Genomic DNA, 17,500 nt, shown 5'->3' on the forward strand with positions numbered 1-17,500 from the left:
AATCTGTAGAAGTTTCTCATCGATACAATTAAAATTACAGTTTGGGCAATATGATTTCCAAAAAATTCCGGTTTCGCAACACTGTGTAGCGGTGTGGATTTATTGAAAGTTGTAGTTAAGACTTTTTCCAACTTCTCTACTTCTGATTCTAGTTCCTGAGGAATAGTAATACTCTTATTGCCTCCCTTTTCAAGGCATTTTGTTTCTATACTGGTAAATTTTTCCCACTGTACTGTATTTTTCGCGGATGCTGAAGAGTATCCAGGAGTGATCCGACATGGAAGACTCAAAGGATACCCTCCAGTTATCCACAATAAGACTTGTTTGTGTCGGTTGATAGCGTGAGGTCCAGCACTTCCTCCCACCCCGGAAACGTGTCAGAGCTTGGGAAAATAAAGGTTCGCTTATCGCCCTTATAAGACTAATTATGCGATAAGCAAAGAAAAACGCCTTTATTGCACCTTGCAATCATCAGAAACCAGATCTTCAAAGAAGACTGTTTGAAAAGGCACACAAAAGCGTTTTTAGCAACAAGTTGGATATAAACAATTCTGCGACAGCGCAGAAACGTAATATGAAATTAGCTTAGGCCACATTTTCAAAAGCCGGTAAAAACTCTCATGTTATTGGCAAAGTTATCAGTCCTATTAACTCCTCCTTCTTTCTATTAAAACTCTTGAGAGACCTTGGGGCCGCAAGAACTCGGCAATCAATAGAGCCTTTGATGTTGAATAGAACCTCATCATCACCCTCTCATGTTCATATATAGTTTCTTTGCGACAAAACTGTTATGACACCGCGATAGGTTACTTAGGGCACCCGCTAGGTGGGTTTACTCTAAATAATTTGAGGAACAAAGTCATCTATGGATTAAAGCTAAGCACCTCAATGTAACAGAAGTACCTGCGTAGGAAGCTATACTCTACGCTTAATATTAAGAAGAAGCCAAAGGTCGCCTTTACTGCTGCAGAGGAGGTATTAGGAAGAGAGTTTATCACCAAAATTAAGGCCCCATGCAAAACCATTGCTAAACCCTCTAAGGAGTAGGTTGTGGAGCCTCATCGGAGGTGGCTACAATTATGGCAGCAGTGGATGCACTATTTCCAACGCAGTTTTTGAAGAACTGTACCAGAACGACAATACTGAGCCTGAGCTCATTAACAGTGCGCTCACTTAGTATCTTACCTCCCAAGAAATAAAAACACGTTAATTCGTTAAAAGGCTTGTTTGGGTTAGAAATCAGTCGGTAATTCGCTGGCCTCTTTTACTCTATCACAAGATCTGCGCACCTCGTGTGATCTCAATAAGCGTTGGTTAGTAACCAGTAGCAAAATTTGCCCAGAATGGAACGTAAAAGGTCTATTTAATTATTTGCTCTTAGCAAGGTTCATCTTGTCGCAATGATAGCAGTTCTAAAAGGGGCAAAGTGAGATAGAAACATATAGAACTTTTTCCCATACTGTCCAGCTCTCACTAACCTAAGTCATTTATACCTCCTGAGAACCAGATGAATTGGCTGGAATTGATATTAACCGCCTCAAGAATCTTGTGCATCACAGCGGGCCGGCGGTCATGGCTTACGAATATCAGCCTGATTACCTAACCTCATCTACCGAACAATTTATAGAAGAACAAAAATTTTTTGGGACCACTTTTCTTTGCAATGCCCACAAAACCAGGTTATTTAAAAATACAAAGTGCTAAAAATACTACTAGTATAATGAAAACTCAGTGTTTCGAGCCCGTTCGAACGTTAATAGAAATATTGTTCATATATACTTGTATAAAACAATGTGGCAATGATAATGTTTGAATCAAATTTGATACATTTTATAGCCATTTGTAAAGAATAATTTTTAATGTAACAATGATGACTGACATTTATTCTCGATGTTTGCAAGTAACGTCATTTGTAAGCTTTGTGTAAGTTCTTGTTGTTGAATAACTTACGTCATTTCAAAAAATGATGCTAAAGTGATGATGATAAAATGTACATACCAATTTCCGTTGGGCTTCTTCTATTCTTCGGTTGTTTTCAGCAAATATATCTTCCAGTTCCTCTCTTTTCTTTTTCTCGAACTCCTTTAAAATAATAATTAAATTTATTTTGTGTGCAAACTGAGTGCTTCATATTTTTGCAAATTAAGTAAATAATAGCCACAAAGCATGATATATAAAGACAATTGTGTTTTAAAGTATAAAATTTATAAGTATATATATATAATTACAGTTACGGACAATAAAATCGAATCATTCAGAGTATTTCCTTTAATTTGATTTAAATTCAATATATTCAAATTTATTTTAACTATTTATGTACTTCTCTTCAAATGTTATTAGAACAGTAAAAACTTTGAAAAGAAACAATTCATAAATATTGCAAAAAGCAAAGCTAAAATACAAAATTCGAAAATTCAGAGAACAAAATATAAAATCCTAATATTTTATATTAAAAACAAGAAAAAACGTTAACTTCGGTTGCACCGAAGCTAAATACCCTTCACAGGTGCATTTCTGTTAGTAACTATGTGTTCAGTTTGTATGGAAGCTATATGCCATAGTAATCCGTTCAGAACAATTTTTTTTGGAGATTATATTGTTACCTTAAGCAGTAATCCATGCCAAATTTCGTGAAGATATATCGTCAAATGAGGAAGTTTCCCAAGCAAGCATTTGATTCCAATCATTCAGTTTGTATGGCAGCTATATGCTATAGTAATCCGATCTGAACAATTTCTTCGGAGATTACATTGTTGCCTTAAAAAATAATCTATGCCAAATTTCGTGAATATATCTTGTCAAATGCAAAAGTTTTCCATACAAGAACTTTTTTCCGATCGTTCAGTTTGTATGGCAGCTATAGGCTATATTTAACCGATCTGAACAATTTCTTCGGAGATTACATTGTAGCCTTAGAAAATAATCTATACCAAATTTCGTGAATATATGTATCTTGACAAATGCAAAAGTTTTTAATACAAGAACTTTTTTCCGATCGTTCAGTTTGTATGACAGCTATATGCTATAGTAAGCCGATCTGAACAATTTCTTCGGAGATTACATTGTTGCCTTAGAAAATAACCTGTGCCAACTTTTGTGAAGATACATTGTCAAATGCAAAAGTTTTCCATACAAGAACTTGATTCCGATCGTTCAGTTTGTAAGGCAGCTATATGTTATAGTGGTCTGATATCGGCAGTTCCGACAATTGAGTAACTTCTTGAAGAGAAAATGACGTTTGCAAAATTTCAAAACGATATCTTAAAAACTGAGGGACTAGTTCGTATATATACAGAGAGATAGACGGACAGACAAACAGACGGACATGGCTAAATCGACTCAGCTCGACATACTGATCATTTATAGGGTCTCCAACCTTTCCTTCTGGGTGTTACAAACTATGTGACAAACTTAATATACCCTGTCTAATTAAGCTGCACATCTTCTAGACATAGACTTAATTAGGCTACGAAAAGTGATCCGTAGAATAAATTACCAGTCTTCTTGAACCCTTTCCCAGAGTTCCCCCTTATTTTTGGTTAAACAGGTCCCATCTTTTCTTCAATGATTTTCCATAAGTTTTCGATTGGTTTCAGTTCTGGTGATTGCGCAGCGCAAGCTATAACATTAACTCCATCATCTGAAAACAATTTTTTGCAAGACACGAAGTATACTTCGGTCCACTGTCTTGTTGAAATTGCCAAATTAAAGACATATTCCATTCACCATATGGGAGCGTGACTTAATCTAAACTTTTAACGTATATCTAGCGGTGGAGGATGGAGTCATCTGTAGAAGTTCAAGCAAGTGAGAAAAGTTCTCTGATCGCCATTCCCTTGGGAGTGGTCAGAAACGATTCTCTTACATATGACTCAAGCAGCTCACGATTTCCGGTCTTTGACCAAGTATCCTCTGGGTAGCCTAAGAACATCCGTTTGAAGGCGATCAAAAGAGAGAAGGCGAAATATCCCCTCCGCAGGGTTGTGCGCTGGGTTTGGGACCCGCCACTTAAAAAACACCCCCAATGAAAGGCAACAACAAGCCTCGGATGAGTGACCCCCCTTTTGTTGACGACCATGGCAAACGAAATAAGGACTACGAATTGAGGACATGCACCTGGAATGTCCAGTCTCTTAATTGGGAAGGTGCCGCTGCCCAGCTGGTTGATGTCCTCGTGAAAATATAGGCTGACATCACCACCGTCCAAGAAATGCGATGGACGGGACAAGGACAGAGACGAGTGGGTCCTTGTGGCATTTACTACAGTGGCCATATAAAGGAGCGCAAGTTTGATATGGGATTCGTGGTGGGAGAGAGACCGCGTCGCCGAGTACTATCATTCACTCCGGTGAATGAACGTCAAGCCACAATCCGCATCAAAGCGAGGTTCTTCAACATATCGCTAATTTGCGCCCACGCCCCGACGGAAGAGAAAGACGATGTGACCAAAGATGCCTTCTATGAGCGCTTGGAGCGGGCCTATGAGAGGTGCCCCCACCACGATGTCAAAATCGAGCTTGGCGACGTTAACGTCAGGGTGGGCAAAGAAGGTATCTTTGGCACTACGGTGGTAAATTCAGCCTCCACGACGAAACATCCCCAAATGGGTTGAGGCTGATCGACTTCGGCGGGGCCCGAAATATGGTTATCTATAGCACTAGATTCCAACACAAGAAAATACATCAAGCTACCAGGCTGTGTCCGGATCGAAAAGCCACCAACTAGATCGATCATGTTGTAATAGACCTAAGATACGTCTCCAGTGTTCTAGGCGTGCGTACGCTCCGAGGCCCTAACATCGACTCGGACCACTATCTTGTTGCAGCCAAGATTCGCACCCGCCTCTGTGCAGCAAAAAACGCACGTCAACAAACACAGGAAAGTTTCGACGCCGAGAAGCTGCAATCACAACAGACAGCAGAACGATTTTCAACTCGGCTTGCACTCCTGCTCTCTGAGAGCACTCGTCAACAACTCGGTATAAGGGAACTGTGGGACGGCATTTCAAACTCCTTACGTACAGCTGCAAACGAAACCATTGGTTTTCGGAAAGTGCAAAAGAACAGCTGGTACGGCGAGGAGTGCCGTGTCGCAGCGGAGAGAAAACAGGCTGCCTACCTCGCAACGTTACGATCGAGCACTACACGTGCGGGATGGGATGCCTGCTGAATGGCAGTGAAGTCAAACATCAAGAGAAGGCGAAACCGATTATCTAATCGATGGCGATGTGGCAGATGGTCCATTGCCCGACCATGAAGAAGTTCGAATAGCAATTACCAGCCTGAAGAAAAACAAAGCGGAGGGGGCCGATGGATTGCCGGCCGAGCTATTCAAACACGGCGGCGAAGAACTGATATGGAGCATGCATCAGCTTCTTTGCAAAATATGGTCGGACGAAAGCATGCCCAACGATTGGAATTTAAGTGTGGACTGGACAGACTGGACAAGGAAGCAATGCAAATGGGTCTGGCAGTGAACGAGGGCAAGACGAAATCTCTCCTGTCATTAGAACAAACAGTCGTCGCACTCGCCACTTGGCTCTCACGTCACTGTTGACAGTCATAACTTTGAAGTCGTAGATAATTTCGTCTATCTTGGAACCAGTGTAAACACCACCAACAATGTCAGCCTAGAAATCCAACGCAGGATAACTCTTGCCAACAGGTGCTACTTCGGACTGAGTAGGCAATTGAGAAGAAAAGTCCTCTCTCGACGAACAAAAACCAAACTCTATAAGTCACTCATAATTCCCGTCCTGCTATATGGTGCAGAGGCTTGGACGATGACAACGACTGATGAGTCGACGTTGAGAGTTTTCGAGAGAAAAATTCTGCGAAAGATTTATGGTCCTTCACGCGTTGACCACGGCGAATATCGCATTTGATGGAACGATGAGCTGCATGAGATATAAGCGGTGTCTACGCCAATAAAGAAGAATAAGATATCTATCGGTTGATGATTGCTTTTATCTAAAAGGTAGGTCCGACACCACACCATGAGAAACAATCTATTCTCAAACTATTAGGTTGTCAAAAATCTCCCTTCCGCCTTTTGTCTTCGCGGCTGTGTATAAAGCGCTACAGAGCTCGTATCTGCCAATATTCTATATCTCCGAAAGGTCTTAACATAACCTACAAAACGACGCTATGCATGATTAGTTTGGATATTGCGTTCAACAGTTATAGACGTGTAAACATGGAGTTCAGTACCGTAGTAGTTTTCCTTCGTTAAAGGCAAATCCGCTAGAGAAACGTTCAGTGAGATTAATGGTGTTTTGGGGGATGGTACTCTATCACTTCAAACTGTGGAGGAATGGATTCGACGATTCAGAATGGTGGAAAAAGACACGATGGAGCAGCCGACGGAAGACATGTGACTACGAATACCGATTAAATCATGGAAAACATCGAGTTAGACCGGCATATGGCATCTCCTGACATCGCCCAGAAGATGGGAGTTAGTCACCAAACCATTTTAAACCATCTGCAGAAGGCTGGATACACAGAAAAAGCTTGATGCTTAGGTGCCGCATGATTTGACGCAAAAAAACCTTCTGGACCAAATCAACGCCTGCTATATGCTGCTGAAACGGAACGAACGCGACCGATTTATGAAGCGGATGGTGACTGGCGACGAAAAATGGATCACATACGACAATGTCGAAGGCCGGTGAATCGCCCTAAACAGTGGCCAAGTCGAGATTGTGTTTGGTGGAATTGGAAGGGAATCATCGACTGTGAGCTGCTCCTATATGGCCAGACGCTTAATTCTACCATCTACTGCGAACAACTGGACCGCTTGAAGCAGGCGATCGACCAGAAGCGTCCAGAATTGGTCAACAGGAAAGGTGTAGTGTTCCACCTGGACAACGCCAGACTACACACTTCGTTGATGACTCGTCAGAAGCTACGGGAGCTCGGATAGGAGGTTTTATCGCATCCACTATATAGCCCAGACATAGCGTTAAGTGATTACCAGCTGTTCCTGTCCATGGCGAATGCACTTGTTGGTGTAAAGTTGAACACAAAAGAGGCTTGTGAAAAGTGGCTGTCCGAGTTTTTCGCAAATAAGGAGGGAAGCTTCTACGAGAGGGGTTTAATGAAGTTCCGTCTAGATGGAAACAGATTATCGAACGATACGGCACGTATTTGAACTAAATCCAATCACTGTAATACTTTTTATAAACAGAAAAAAAAACGGAGGGGAGATATTTGACAACCTTATATATCATCGCCACAGTATTTGAAGGCTTAGTCGTATAGCAGACGCTCATATATTTATTTTTTGGACGTCGGAGCCACGGCATATTATTATTAAATTTGCAGTCATCAGACTATTGGACGTTCAACCTTTTTTTGTTTTAATTTAGCACCACCCTAATTAATATGTTGTTTTGCAACCTGTATACGATTGTATCCGTATGCTCAGCACTGGCATATTTTTGGAAAAACTGCCAAAGAAATTTTCTTCACAAGGTGTAGCGGACTTAAACGGATTCCACATCGACAATCTTGCAAGCAATACACCGTTCGACTTTCGCACCATTTTTTGTGCTCGGACTCTGTTTTACCCATTTTTTAAGAGATCATAAGCCATTAAATACAATATTTTGGGACCTATTCAATATCTTTGCAATTTTCCTTTGCGTGTGATCCTTTCCCTGCAAATTTTTAACACACAATATTCCTTTCAATGTTTTGCTTGACCCATTATTCTACGTAAATACATAATTGACACAAGTATTCCTTCCACAGATCAAACTAACCTTACTACACTTTCTTACTTACTACACTTCTTAAATTCAATATTTTCCGTTAATGCAATTATATCGCGTTGATTTTATTATTTTGTTGTTAAACCCGAGGTACGCTATTTACATTTTCCAGTTAGATGTAAAACTGGGCAATACTATCGATTCCTCTTTTTTTAATAGTACATATGGTTACATCCGTTTTTATGCAAAAAAAAAAGTTGCTACATAATTGAAACATTTCAAAAAAATTAAATTCACCACTGTTTCTAAACAAAACCATTGATTATATTTTCTTGTCCGTAATTGTACATTTCTATCAGAAATAATTGCATAATTTAATATTTTCTGCATTTTACATAATAAGTGTTTTTATAATAACGAGAACAGCCAACTTAAAACAAGTAAGAAAGCTAAGTTCGGGGGCAACCGAAAATTTTATACTCTTACAACTTACTGGAATCAAAGCCATGGAAATACCTTACGATCTAAAACGTCAACCAGAGGATGAGAATCTAAGCAATTTTATATATACGTACATACACCATATATAACTTATACACAGACCTACGTATATATTCGGCATAAGATTTGTTAGAAAAACCAAAATCATTATATGTAGTTATTATACAAAATCAGCCGGATGTTCTAAGATCCTGGAAATGGTCATATGGGGGCTAGGTGAAGTTTTCGGCCAATTGTATTCATTACAGGCACAATGAAATACTATTATAAGTCAAATACGATCATTGAGATAACTCAAATAAAAATAGCCGATATATCCACCATAAAGTCACTAGGTAGTTCGAAAATCTTTATATTAAGTATATGGGGGCTACGGGAAGTATTGACCCGATTCCATCCATTTTGGATACACAGAATTACTACTGCGCTAAAAGGATTCTATCTGAATTTATATTTCATATCTCACACATTGACCGATATTTTCGAACAAAAGTCAACTGTAGGTATAGGGTCCACATCCTCTGCGAATGGTAGGCACCTTGTCGTGGTACAGGGGCTTAGTCGCAAGGCATACTCGGCACCCCCCAACCGGTGTGGGTGGTGTTGACTTGCACTGCCCAGGCAGGTTGTCGGGTGTCGCATGCGTACGGCAACCAAGAAGATGAGGGGCGGCAACTCAAAGATAGCCGGAAGCTATGCATCAGCACCGGCTCCCCCCCGGGTGGAGGAGGGCCGGCGCAGATATGCGGATGCTGTCAAAGGCATACGCATGGCTGTACTGCGTCTGAACTACCCGGCGGAGGCGCTGGAATCGGAGCAGCTTACCGTGCTCCATGACCTCCTCATGGAAGAGGTATTCAGGGGAGATGAATACACGGCGTCCTTCCTTGGGGTAGATTTTCCAGGTGGCATGATGCAGCTGGACTGCATGGACGAGATGTCCGCCGACTGGCTGCGGGAGTTTGCCCCAAAGCTGGAAGGCTGGACGGGTCCCGTCCTCTGTGCAAAAAGTGCGGAGGACATACCGGTCATGCATAGCATTCGTGCAGTGAGCTTCCGCCTGTTTTACAGGTACAGCACGGTGGTCATAAGGCCTTACAAGCCTGCGTCCACCGGAAGCAAGGAGGCGTCTGAGACTGTCACTCAGCCAAGCGAAGGCAATGCCAAACAGGGCACGACTGTGGCGGCCTCGGAGGTGGAGAGTATGCAGGTGAAGGAGGCCGCGGAACAACCCAGCGTAAGCAGGGATGAGCAGGCTACGCCTGCCGCGACCTCGGACGCCCCAGTTGTCCCGTGAGCAGAGCTCCCCTCCACCCAGGAACTCCTCGATGGATTAGGAGATCTCATGGACAGCAGCGCGAACGACGGCGGGGATGAGGACTTGCACCTCATCGAACTACTATTATAGTGGCCGTCGATATGGAAGTCGCCCTGGTGAACCTGCATCACGCGGCGGCAGCTTCGGCTGTCATTATGAGCAGGTTCACAGCGGAAAAACTGGGCATCCTGTTGATCCAAGAGCCTTGGGTCTTCAAGGGAGAGGTCAAAGGCCTCAAGACAGAATACAACAAGGTAATCTGGGATCATTCTAGCGAGCGACCTAGAACTTGTATAGTAGTCAGGAGCAATATTAATTTCTTCTGAATTTCAGAATTCCTGACGCAGGATTTGGTGGCGGTACAGGCCAGGGACTATGAAGGCAAGGACTTCGTCCTGGCATCAGCCTACTTCCCGGGGGAGGCAACCACAGCACCCCCCGTAGTGGTGGAAAGGCTGGTGGAGTACTGCAGGAGGTACAGGCTGCCCCTTATCATCGGCTGCGACGCAAACGCCAACCACGTAGAGTGGGGCAGTACGGACTGCAACTCGAGGGGTGAGTCTTAATTGTAATATGTAGTAAGTAGCAATCTAGCAATAGAGAAAGTAGGGTGCGAACCCACCTTCATAACGATAAGCAGAAGGGAAGTGCTTGACATCACCTTCAATAACGAGTCTGCAAGCGGTTGGGTCTCACGTTGGAGGGTCTCGGCGGAGCGCTCCCTGTCAGACCACAGAATCGTAAGGTTCGCGCTGAAAGTAGAGGTAAGACGCAGGTTATCTGCGCTGAACGGGTCCATTATTAACGCTTACAATCACAGTTGCCCCTTAAAAGTGCCCACAGACAGGCGCAACTGTCCCTGGTGGTCAAGGAGGCTTACAAACCTCAGGAAAACAGTACGTAGTCTATTTAATAGAGCAAAACGTACAGGGGTCTGGGAAGAGTATAGGAGCAACCTCACTCTTTACAATAAGGAGATTAGGTCTGCTAAACAGGCTAGCTTTAGGAGATTCTGTGAAAATGTCACCTCCACACCAGAAGCAGCTCGACTGCACTAGGCGCTGGCTAGAGGCAAGACTGACACAGTGCTAGCAATTAAAAGGAGCGACAGGACTTTTACGACCAGCGCGGAAGACAGAGCCACAGAGCTTCTGCGCGCTTACTTCCCGGAGACTATTCCAGAAGACCAGTGTCTACCCGTAATTGAACACAGGCCATCCCGTTCCGACTGGGCAATCGCGAAACAAATATTCACCGTGGACTCGATCAAGTGGGCACTGGCCTCGTTCGAGAAGTTTAAGTCTCCGGGAGTGGATGGTATCTTCCCAGCGCTTTTACAACAGGGTGAGCAGATTCTGCTGCCACACCTGGTGCGGCTGCTGAGGGAGAGCCTCGCAATGGCGTATATCCCTGAGTCATGGAGGACGGCTGAGGTGATCTTCATACCCAAAGTAGGAAGGAAGGACTATTCGCTGGCCAAATCTTTCAGGCCAATTAGTGTAACTTCCTTCCTACTAAAAACTATGGAAAAAGTCTTAGACTATGAGATAAGATCGAAGGCGCTGAAGATTGCACCCCTGCATGCTACTCAGCATGCACACAGAGCGGGAAGATCGACCAATACGGCTCTGTACCAGCTAACTTCGGAAATAGAGTTCACTGGAGAGTGAGGAAGTGATGCTATGCGCCTTCCTGAGCATCGAAGGTGCCTTTGACAACACATTTCACAGGAGTGTAGCCAGGGCACTGGAGAGAAGGAATGTGGCAGCACCGGTGCGTAGATGGATAGAGGCCTACTGCGCACCAGAATTGCTGAGACCACAGTAGAAGGTACAAGGATTCGTCTTGGCACTGGTCGTCTTGGTCTTGGAGTTGAATTAAGTACCAACCCCTCAAAAACGACCGTAATTCCATTTACGAGACGCAGGCCCCTACCCGGTCTCAGGAATCTCACACTTGGTGGTAGAGAGGTCGAGATAACTAGAAGGGTCAAATATCTTGGTCTTACGCTGGATTCAACTTTGCGGTGGAAGCAGCATGTGAACCAGACCCTGGTAAAAGCAACAAAGGCATTAATGGTGTGCAATCGGCTGGCGGTTAAATCCTGGGGCTGTAAGCCAAGGATCGTAAGGTGGTTGTACACCATGATTGTTGTCGCAAGCTTCGGTAGGAACCCAACTATCGAAGCTACAGTGACTAGCTTATGTCTGGACGACGGATTGCGTACTTGCAATAGGGCTGCTTTGGAGGTCCTGATGGAACTCACACCGCTTCATTCGGTGATCGGTCATGTAGCCAAGCACTCACTTCTGCAAATGACAGCAGAGGGGTGTGGCAAAGGTAAGGTAATCTCGTCCCAGAGGATGGAGGTGATAAGTGGTACGGATAATATTCCAATAGCCCTCCTCCGGAAGGACAGGTCTTTGCCATAAGTCGGTGTATTGAGATAAACCTCCATCGCAACTACCCCAGTGAGCGAATAACCATACTCAGCGATAGTCAAGCGGCACTAAAAGCAATCTCCTCCTACGAGATCAAATCGCTACTAGTGCAGGAGTGTAGAGAACGGCTGAATAGCCTAGCTGAACGAAACCATGTGCACCTATTTTGGGTGCCTGGTCAAAGAGGAATTGCCGGCAACGAACTGGCTGATTAGCTCGCCCGCTCTGCAGCCTCAACCAATATGGTAGGGCCCGAACCATTCTCCGGGGTCGGCCCCCATACCGTTAAGGAGCTGCTCCGTAAGGAAGAAAGAGTGGACAGGGAAAAGAATTGGCAACGAGCGCATGGTATTCGACATGCTAAGTTGTTAATGGTGGGGTTTAAATCAATAATTAACCTCCCAAGGAATAAACTCAGGCTACTTGTCGCATTTCACACCGGCCACTGCAAACTGAACAGACATTTATTTAACATGGGTCTATCAGCTTGCGCCAACTGTCGGTTTTGCGACAGGGAGCCTGAAACACCGGAACACCTGCTAACCGACAGCACAGCAGTCTGTAGACGCAGGTAAAAGGCCCTTGGATCCAGGTTTCCGAATAGGGATCACATCGCCTCACTAGCACCCAGTAGGTTATTGGACTTTATCAATATACTGGGGCTTAGTGAGTCCCAGTGAATTAGGAGAGGGCACAATAGACCTAAGGTCGCGGTGCATTCCTCAATTATTTATCTATCTATCTATAGGGTCCACATATTCGGTACCTAGGGTGTTGAACAGTTTTGGTTGGATTAAAACAATTTTTTGTCATAAAGTGGCATACACTAAAGGCATTATTCGTGCAAAGTTTAATCCCATTATATTAAATGCTCTTTGATTTCTGTAATGGAAAGTAAAAGGATAAAGTGGAATTTAAAATTGTGCTAAATGGGAAGTAGGCGTGGTTATTGTCCGATTTCGCTCAATTTCACAGCGTGACATAGGAATATGAAAAGCATGCCACGTTCCAAATTTTATAGAAATCGGTACTGGTCCTATTATGCCCATCTATGAACTCGATTTTTTTTGTACTAAGGCACCTACATACCAAGTTTCATCAAGATATCTCACTTTTGACGGACGGACGGACAGACAGACAGTCAACCGGATTTCAATTTTTCTCGTCATCCTGATCATTTATATATGCATAACCCTATATCTAACTCGTTTAGTTTTAGGTGATACGCACAACCATTAGGTGAACAAAACTATAATTTTCTGTAACAACTGGTTGCAAGAGTATAAAAACAGAAAAATTATGAGTAGTTCGTTAGTGATAAGAATTTTGTATGAACTTAAATACTCTTTACGTTTTCAAACCAAAGCCAACCTATTTGCCATTGATTAGATTTCTTGGTATCCTTTCCGTTATTCTGTGCCATTCTTCAATAATAATAGTATTGAGCACATATTCTCAATTGTATTGACACCAGAAGATTGCGGTGGCGAAATCAACTGATTTATAATTAATTATATGGTCGGACGAAAATATGCCCGACGATTGGAATTTAAGTGTGCTCTATCCAATCTACAAAAAGGGTGACCCCACAATCTGCACCAAGTACCCTGGGATAAGCCTCTTCAACATCGCATATAAGATTCTATCGAACGTACTATGTGAAAGATTAAAGCCCACTCAGCGGTGTCTACGCCAATAAAGATGAAGAGGAATACGGAGTTTATGATCTTAACTAAAGCACGATCACATATTTTTTTCCGTTTACTTATGATGACTCTGTAAGCAATTCTGATGTCAACGAGGACACATTTTTTCCGAGGGACATCCGGAAATGTGGTCGTAATGGCCGAGTTTTGAATATTTTCCTATGTAAATTTCGCAAAATATTATTGACATATGTAAATATATGGAATAATAAGTTTTAATAAAGTATTTAATTTTTTATGTGAAAAACAACAACAGATTCACTAAGCCCGGCGGGGTCGGCGTGAGTTATGTTATGCAAGAAAAGTTCGGAATTTATGCTCAGCGCAGTGAAACACTGCTAAATTTTATATTGAACTAATTAAATATACCATTAATAAAGCTTATATACCTCTCGATGACGAGCTTCTTCACGAATTTGCTCCCGTTGTTTTTCCAATTCGAACATCAGCTCCCTCTCCATTTCAGATTTGGCGGCTTCTACTCTACGCATTACTTCTTTTTCAATTTCATCCTTACGCCTTATTAGTTCTTCTTCTACACGTTTTTTAACCAATAGCTCAATGCGCTTACTGGTCTCATCTTTAATTATCTAAGAAAATTTATAAAAAAAAAAAGTTTGTTTGTTAATTTCTTTTAAAATAGGCCGTCTAAGATATAGTTAAGCAAGCATTACCTTAAAACATCAAAACAAAAAAAATAATAATAATTTCAGAAAATATGTAAAAAAATATGTTTTTCCGCAATTTGCACAAATCAAAGTTGGTAAAATATTGTCAGGCGTTGACCAAACTTTGTATTAAAAAATGTTGAAATTGTATTCAAATTAATTTTTCGACGAAACAGTGAATATATGTATTTGAATTATATTTGGTATCATATTATTGACTTACTTAGTTTCACTACTACATATTGCTTCTTATTCGAAATATTTACATCAAAATCAACATAATTAACTCAAATGATATACACAAATATATAGGCATTTGTGATATCAGCTAAACTAAAGAATAACTCACACATTGACTGATATCTTCCGCAAAAAATTCCGGTAAAATAACGATAATCATTATATCGTCGCTTAAATTGCAAAACAACATACCATCAAAAAAAAAATCGAAATTGAGGTTTTTATTGATTAATATAATTAAATAATTCTGCTATGAGATTTTTTTGTTTCTATTTAATATTCTGCCTATTTTTTGTAAACTTATATAAAACTAATTTTTATATTAAGTAAATGGGGCTAGGATAATATTGACCCGAAGTATACGTACAACGAACTATTTATTAACAAAAAAGATGCTCTTTGAGTTTTCGTACGATATCTCACAGATTGATAGTATAAAATCAAACGGAAGATCAGTTTGAGCGTCCGAAAAATTACTGATTTTCGGATTTTTTTCTTTTAATGTTGAAATTACCTAATCGGTTGGATTTTATTTTTTATAAATAAGTACATTCGTGAATACAAAATGATTTTATGTTTACTTATTGGGTGTATAATAGTTGAATAAATTGTTGAAATTACACGTAAAAAAAGATCTTGTACGATGTCCACGATTGCGGCCGCAATTTTGATCTAAAACAAAAATTTCAAAACGACTATTAATCTGTAGAAAAATAGCTATCGCGCTATCGATTTTTTTCTTTTTTTTAATAAAAAAAACTAAAAGCTACCAAAGCGCGTCAGGGAATGGCGTTAAAAATGTTCTCTCCAAATTGGAACAAGACATCTTTAAACTCATTCTTTGAGAGTGGTAACCGTTTTGAAAAACACCATTCTGAGAAAAACGCGTTTAAAGATTGGAGTCGACATGTTCACCGCTGTGCTCCCTTTCTACAAGAAATGCTGTAGCGACTGTAATAATCGATAAAGATAGTAGATTCTAACGCACTAGTCGACATATAGATGGCGCCACCATGAGGCGCTAGATTCAATAACTTTGGAACCAATTTGTATATAGATTTTTAGGGGATCGTCTCAGTGCGAAAGTTTTGAGAAATCGATTATCGGATAGTATACACTAAAATTAACATGATCTCAAATTAATTTCGATTATGTATGTGTATACTATCCGATAATCGATTTCTCAAAAATTTCGCACTGAGACGATCTCCTAAAAATCTATATACAAATTGGTTCCAAAGTTATTGAATTTAGCGCCTCATGGTGGCGCCATCTATATGTCGACTAGTGCGTTAGAATCTACTATCTTTATCGATTGTCCAGTGAGAATTTCATGACATTTCATTGATTGGAAGTGAAGTTATTGCGTTTTAAGGGTCATTATTTTTGTGTTATCGGTGAGAAAATGAGCTTCGAACAAAGAGCTAACATTAAATTTTGTTTTAAAATTGCTTAAACTTTTACCGAAACGTTTGAATTGATGAAACAAGTTTATGGCGATGATTGTGCGTGAATTCATCAAAAATCAGCCGAAATCATCATTGAAATTCATGGAAATGAAATTGAACATCTCCAAAACATCGATTTATCGCATTTTGACCGAACATTTGGGCTTACGAAAGGTGTGTGCACGGTTTCTCACAAATTAACTGACGACCAAAAAATTGCTCGGAATCCAACATTCGAAGGACATCTTAAAAAGGACAAAAACCTTTCCTTTACAATATTGTGACTGGTGACGAAACGTGGTGTTTCCAATATGATCCTGAAACGAATCGCCAGAGTTCTGAATGTAAGGCACCGGACGAGCCGAAGCCCAAAAAATCGCGCATGGAGAAGTCAGAAGTGAAGACAATGCTGATTTGTTTTTATGATTCCAAGAATATTGCCCACAAAGAATTTGTTCCATCCAGCCAAAACGTTAATGCGGTATTCTACGTTGGAGTTTTGAAGTGTTGGTGTTCGTGTTCGGACCGAATATCGCGAAGATGAAAGTTGGCGTTTGTTGCACGATAATGCGCCGTCTCATCGATCGACGCTTCTGACCGATTATTTGATCAAAAATTGGCCTGATATGGCACCGGGCGACTTCTTCCTTTTCGGAAAAATGAATTTGCTCATGAAAGGAAAGCGTTATGCAGACGTAGAGGCCATTCAAAAGGCTTGCACCGGCATACTGGCGGCCAACGAGCTAAAACACTCGTTCGACCATGCAAAAAGCTGTATTGAAGCAGGATACTATTTTGAATAAAATAAATTGATTTTGCCGAAAAAAACATTTGTTCTGTTTTGAAATTCTGGATGAAAATCATTATATTAAGTATAAGAGATTTAGATTGGATTGGTTCATTCACATTCAGCGATAAACCACAAATTTTTTAAGAAAAAATATACTCATTTAAATTTATTAAAATATCACACATTTCTTAAAGACATAAGCAGTTTAAACTAAGAGCCAGAAATCTCTCTACCGGGTTTATTGGGGGTGGTGGAAGGTTTTGACTGATGGCATAAACTTTTTACATTACTCAGTTATGCTCACGAACATGTGTCCACGTAATTTTGGGCAGATAAGGGCTTTTTCGGTATTGCAATAAATACTGGCAACATTGCGCATTTTGCACTGCTAATTATATGTATGTTTGCTAATGCCCATGCATGAAACTGCTAAAAACTGCGCATTTGACAGTTTATTACTACTCTTAACTCATCATATTGCAAAAATGATCAATTTTTATTAGAAATTGGGTTTGCAGTTTGCATTACCGAAAACATCCTAACTCAAAGACTAACCGACATATTTGGCATAAAGTATGCTATAAAAACGAAAATCCCTATGTGTGGTATACAGAAGCTGGTCTAATTTATAAACCGGTTTTACACATTTTTTGCATTAAATTTGTACTATGTAT

At 41.1% G+C, this 17,500-nt stretch overlaps 1 protein-coding gene across 2 annotated transcripts in view; it reads right to left on the reverse strand.

Moving 5' to 3' along the window:
• Positions 1 to 17,500, reverse strand: part of LOC120781451 (UPF0430 protein CG31712) — a 56,343-nt gene that overhangs the window by 20,777 nt on the left and 18,066 nt on the right. For both annotated transcript variants that reach the window (XR_005706066.1, XM_040113666.1), the window contains exons 3-4: positions 14,070 to 14,270; positions 1,999 to 2,082 (exon numbers count right to left, since the gene is read on the reverse strand). Coding sequence is in view for 1 of the 2 variants with exons in the window: in XM_040113666.1 (XP_039969600.1) it covers positions 1,999 to 2,082; positions 14,070 to 14,270 (285 nt within the window). In the remaining variant the exon portion in view is untranslated. The remainder of the gene's footprint in view (positions 1 to 1,998; positions 2,083 to 14,069; positions 14,271 to 17,500) is intronic.

This window comes from Bactrocera tryoni, unplaced genomic scaffold, assembly GCF_016617805.1.
Source record: "Bactrocera tryoni isolate S06 unplaced genomic scaffold, CSIRO_BtryS06_freeze2 scaffold_7, whole genome shotgun sequence".
NCBI classification, from domain to species: domain Eukaryota; kingdom Metazoa; phylum Arthropoda; class Insecta; order Diptera; family Tephritidae; genus Bactrocera; species Bactrocera tryoni.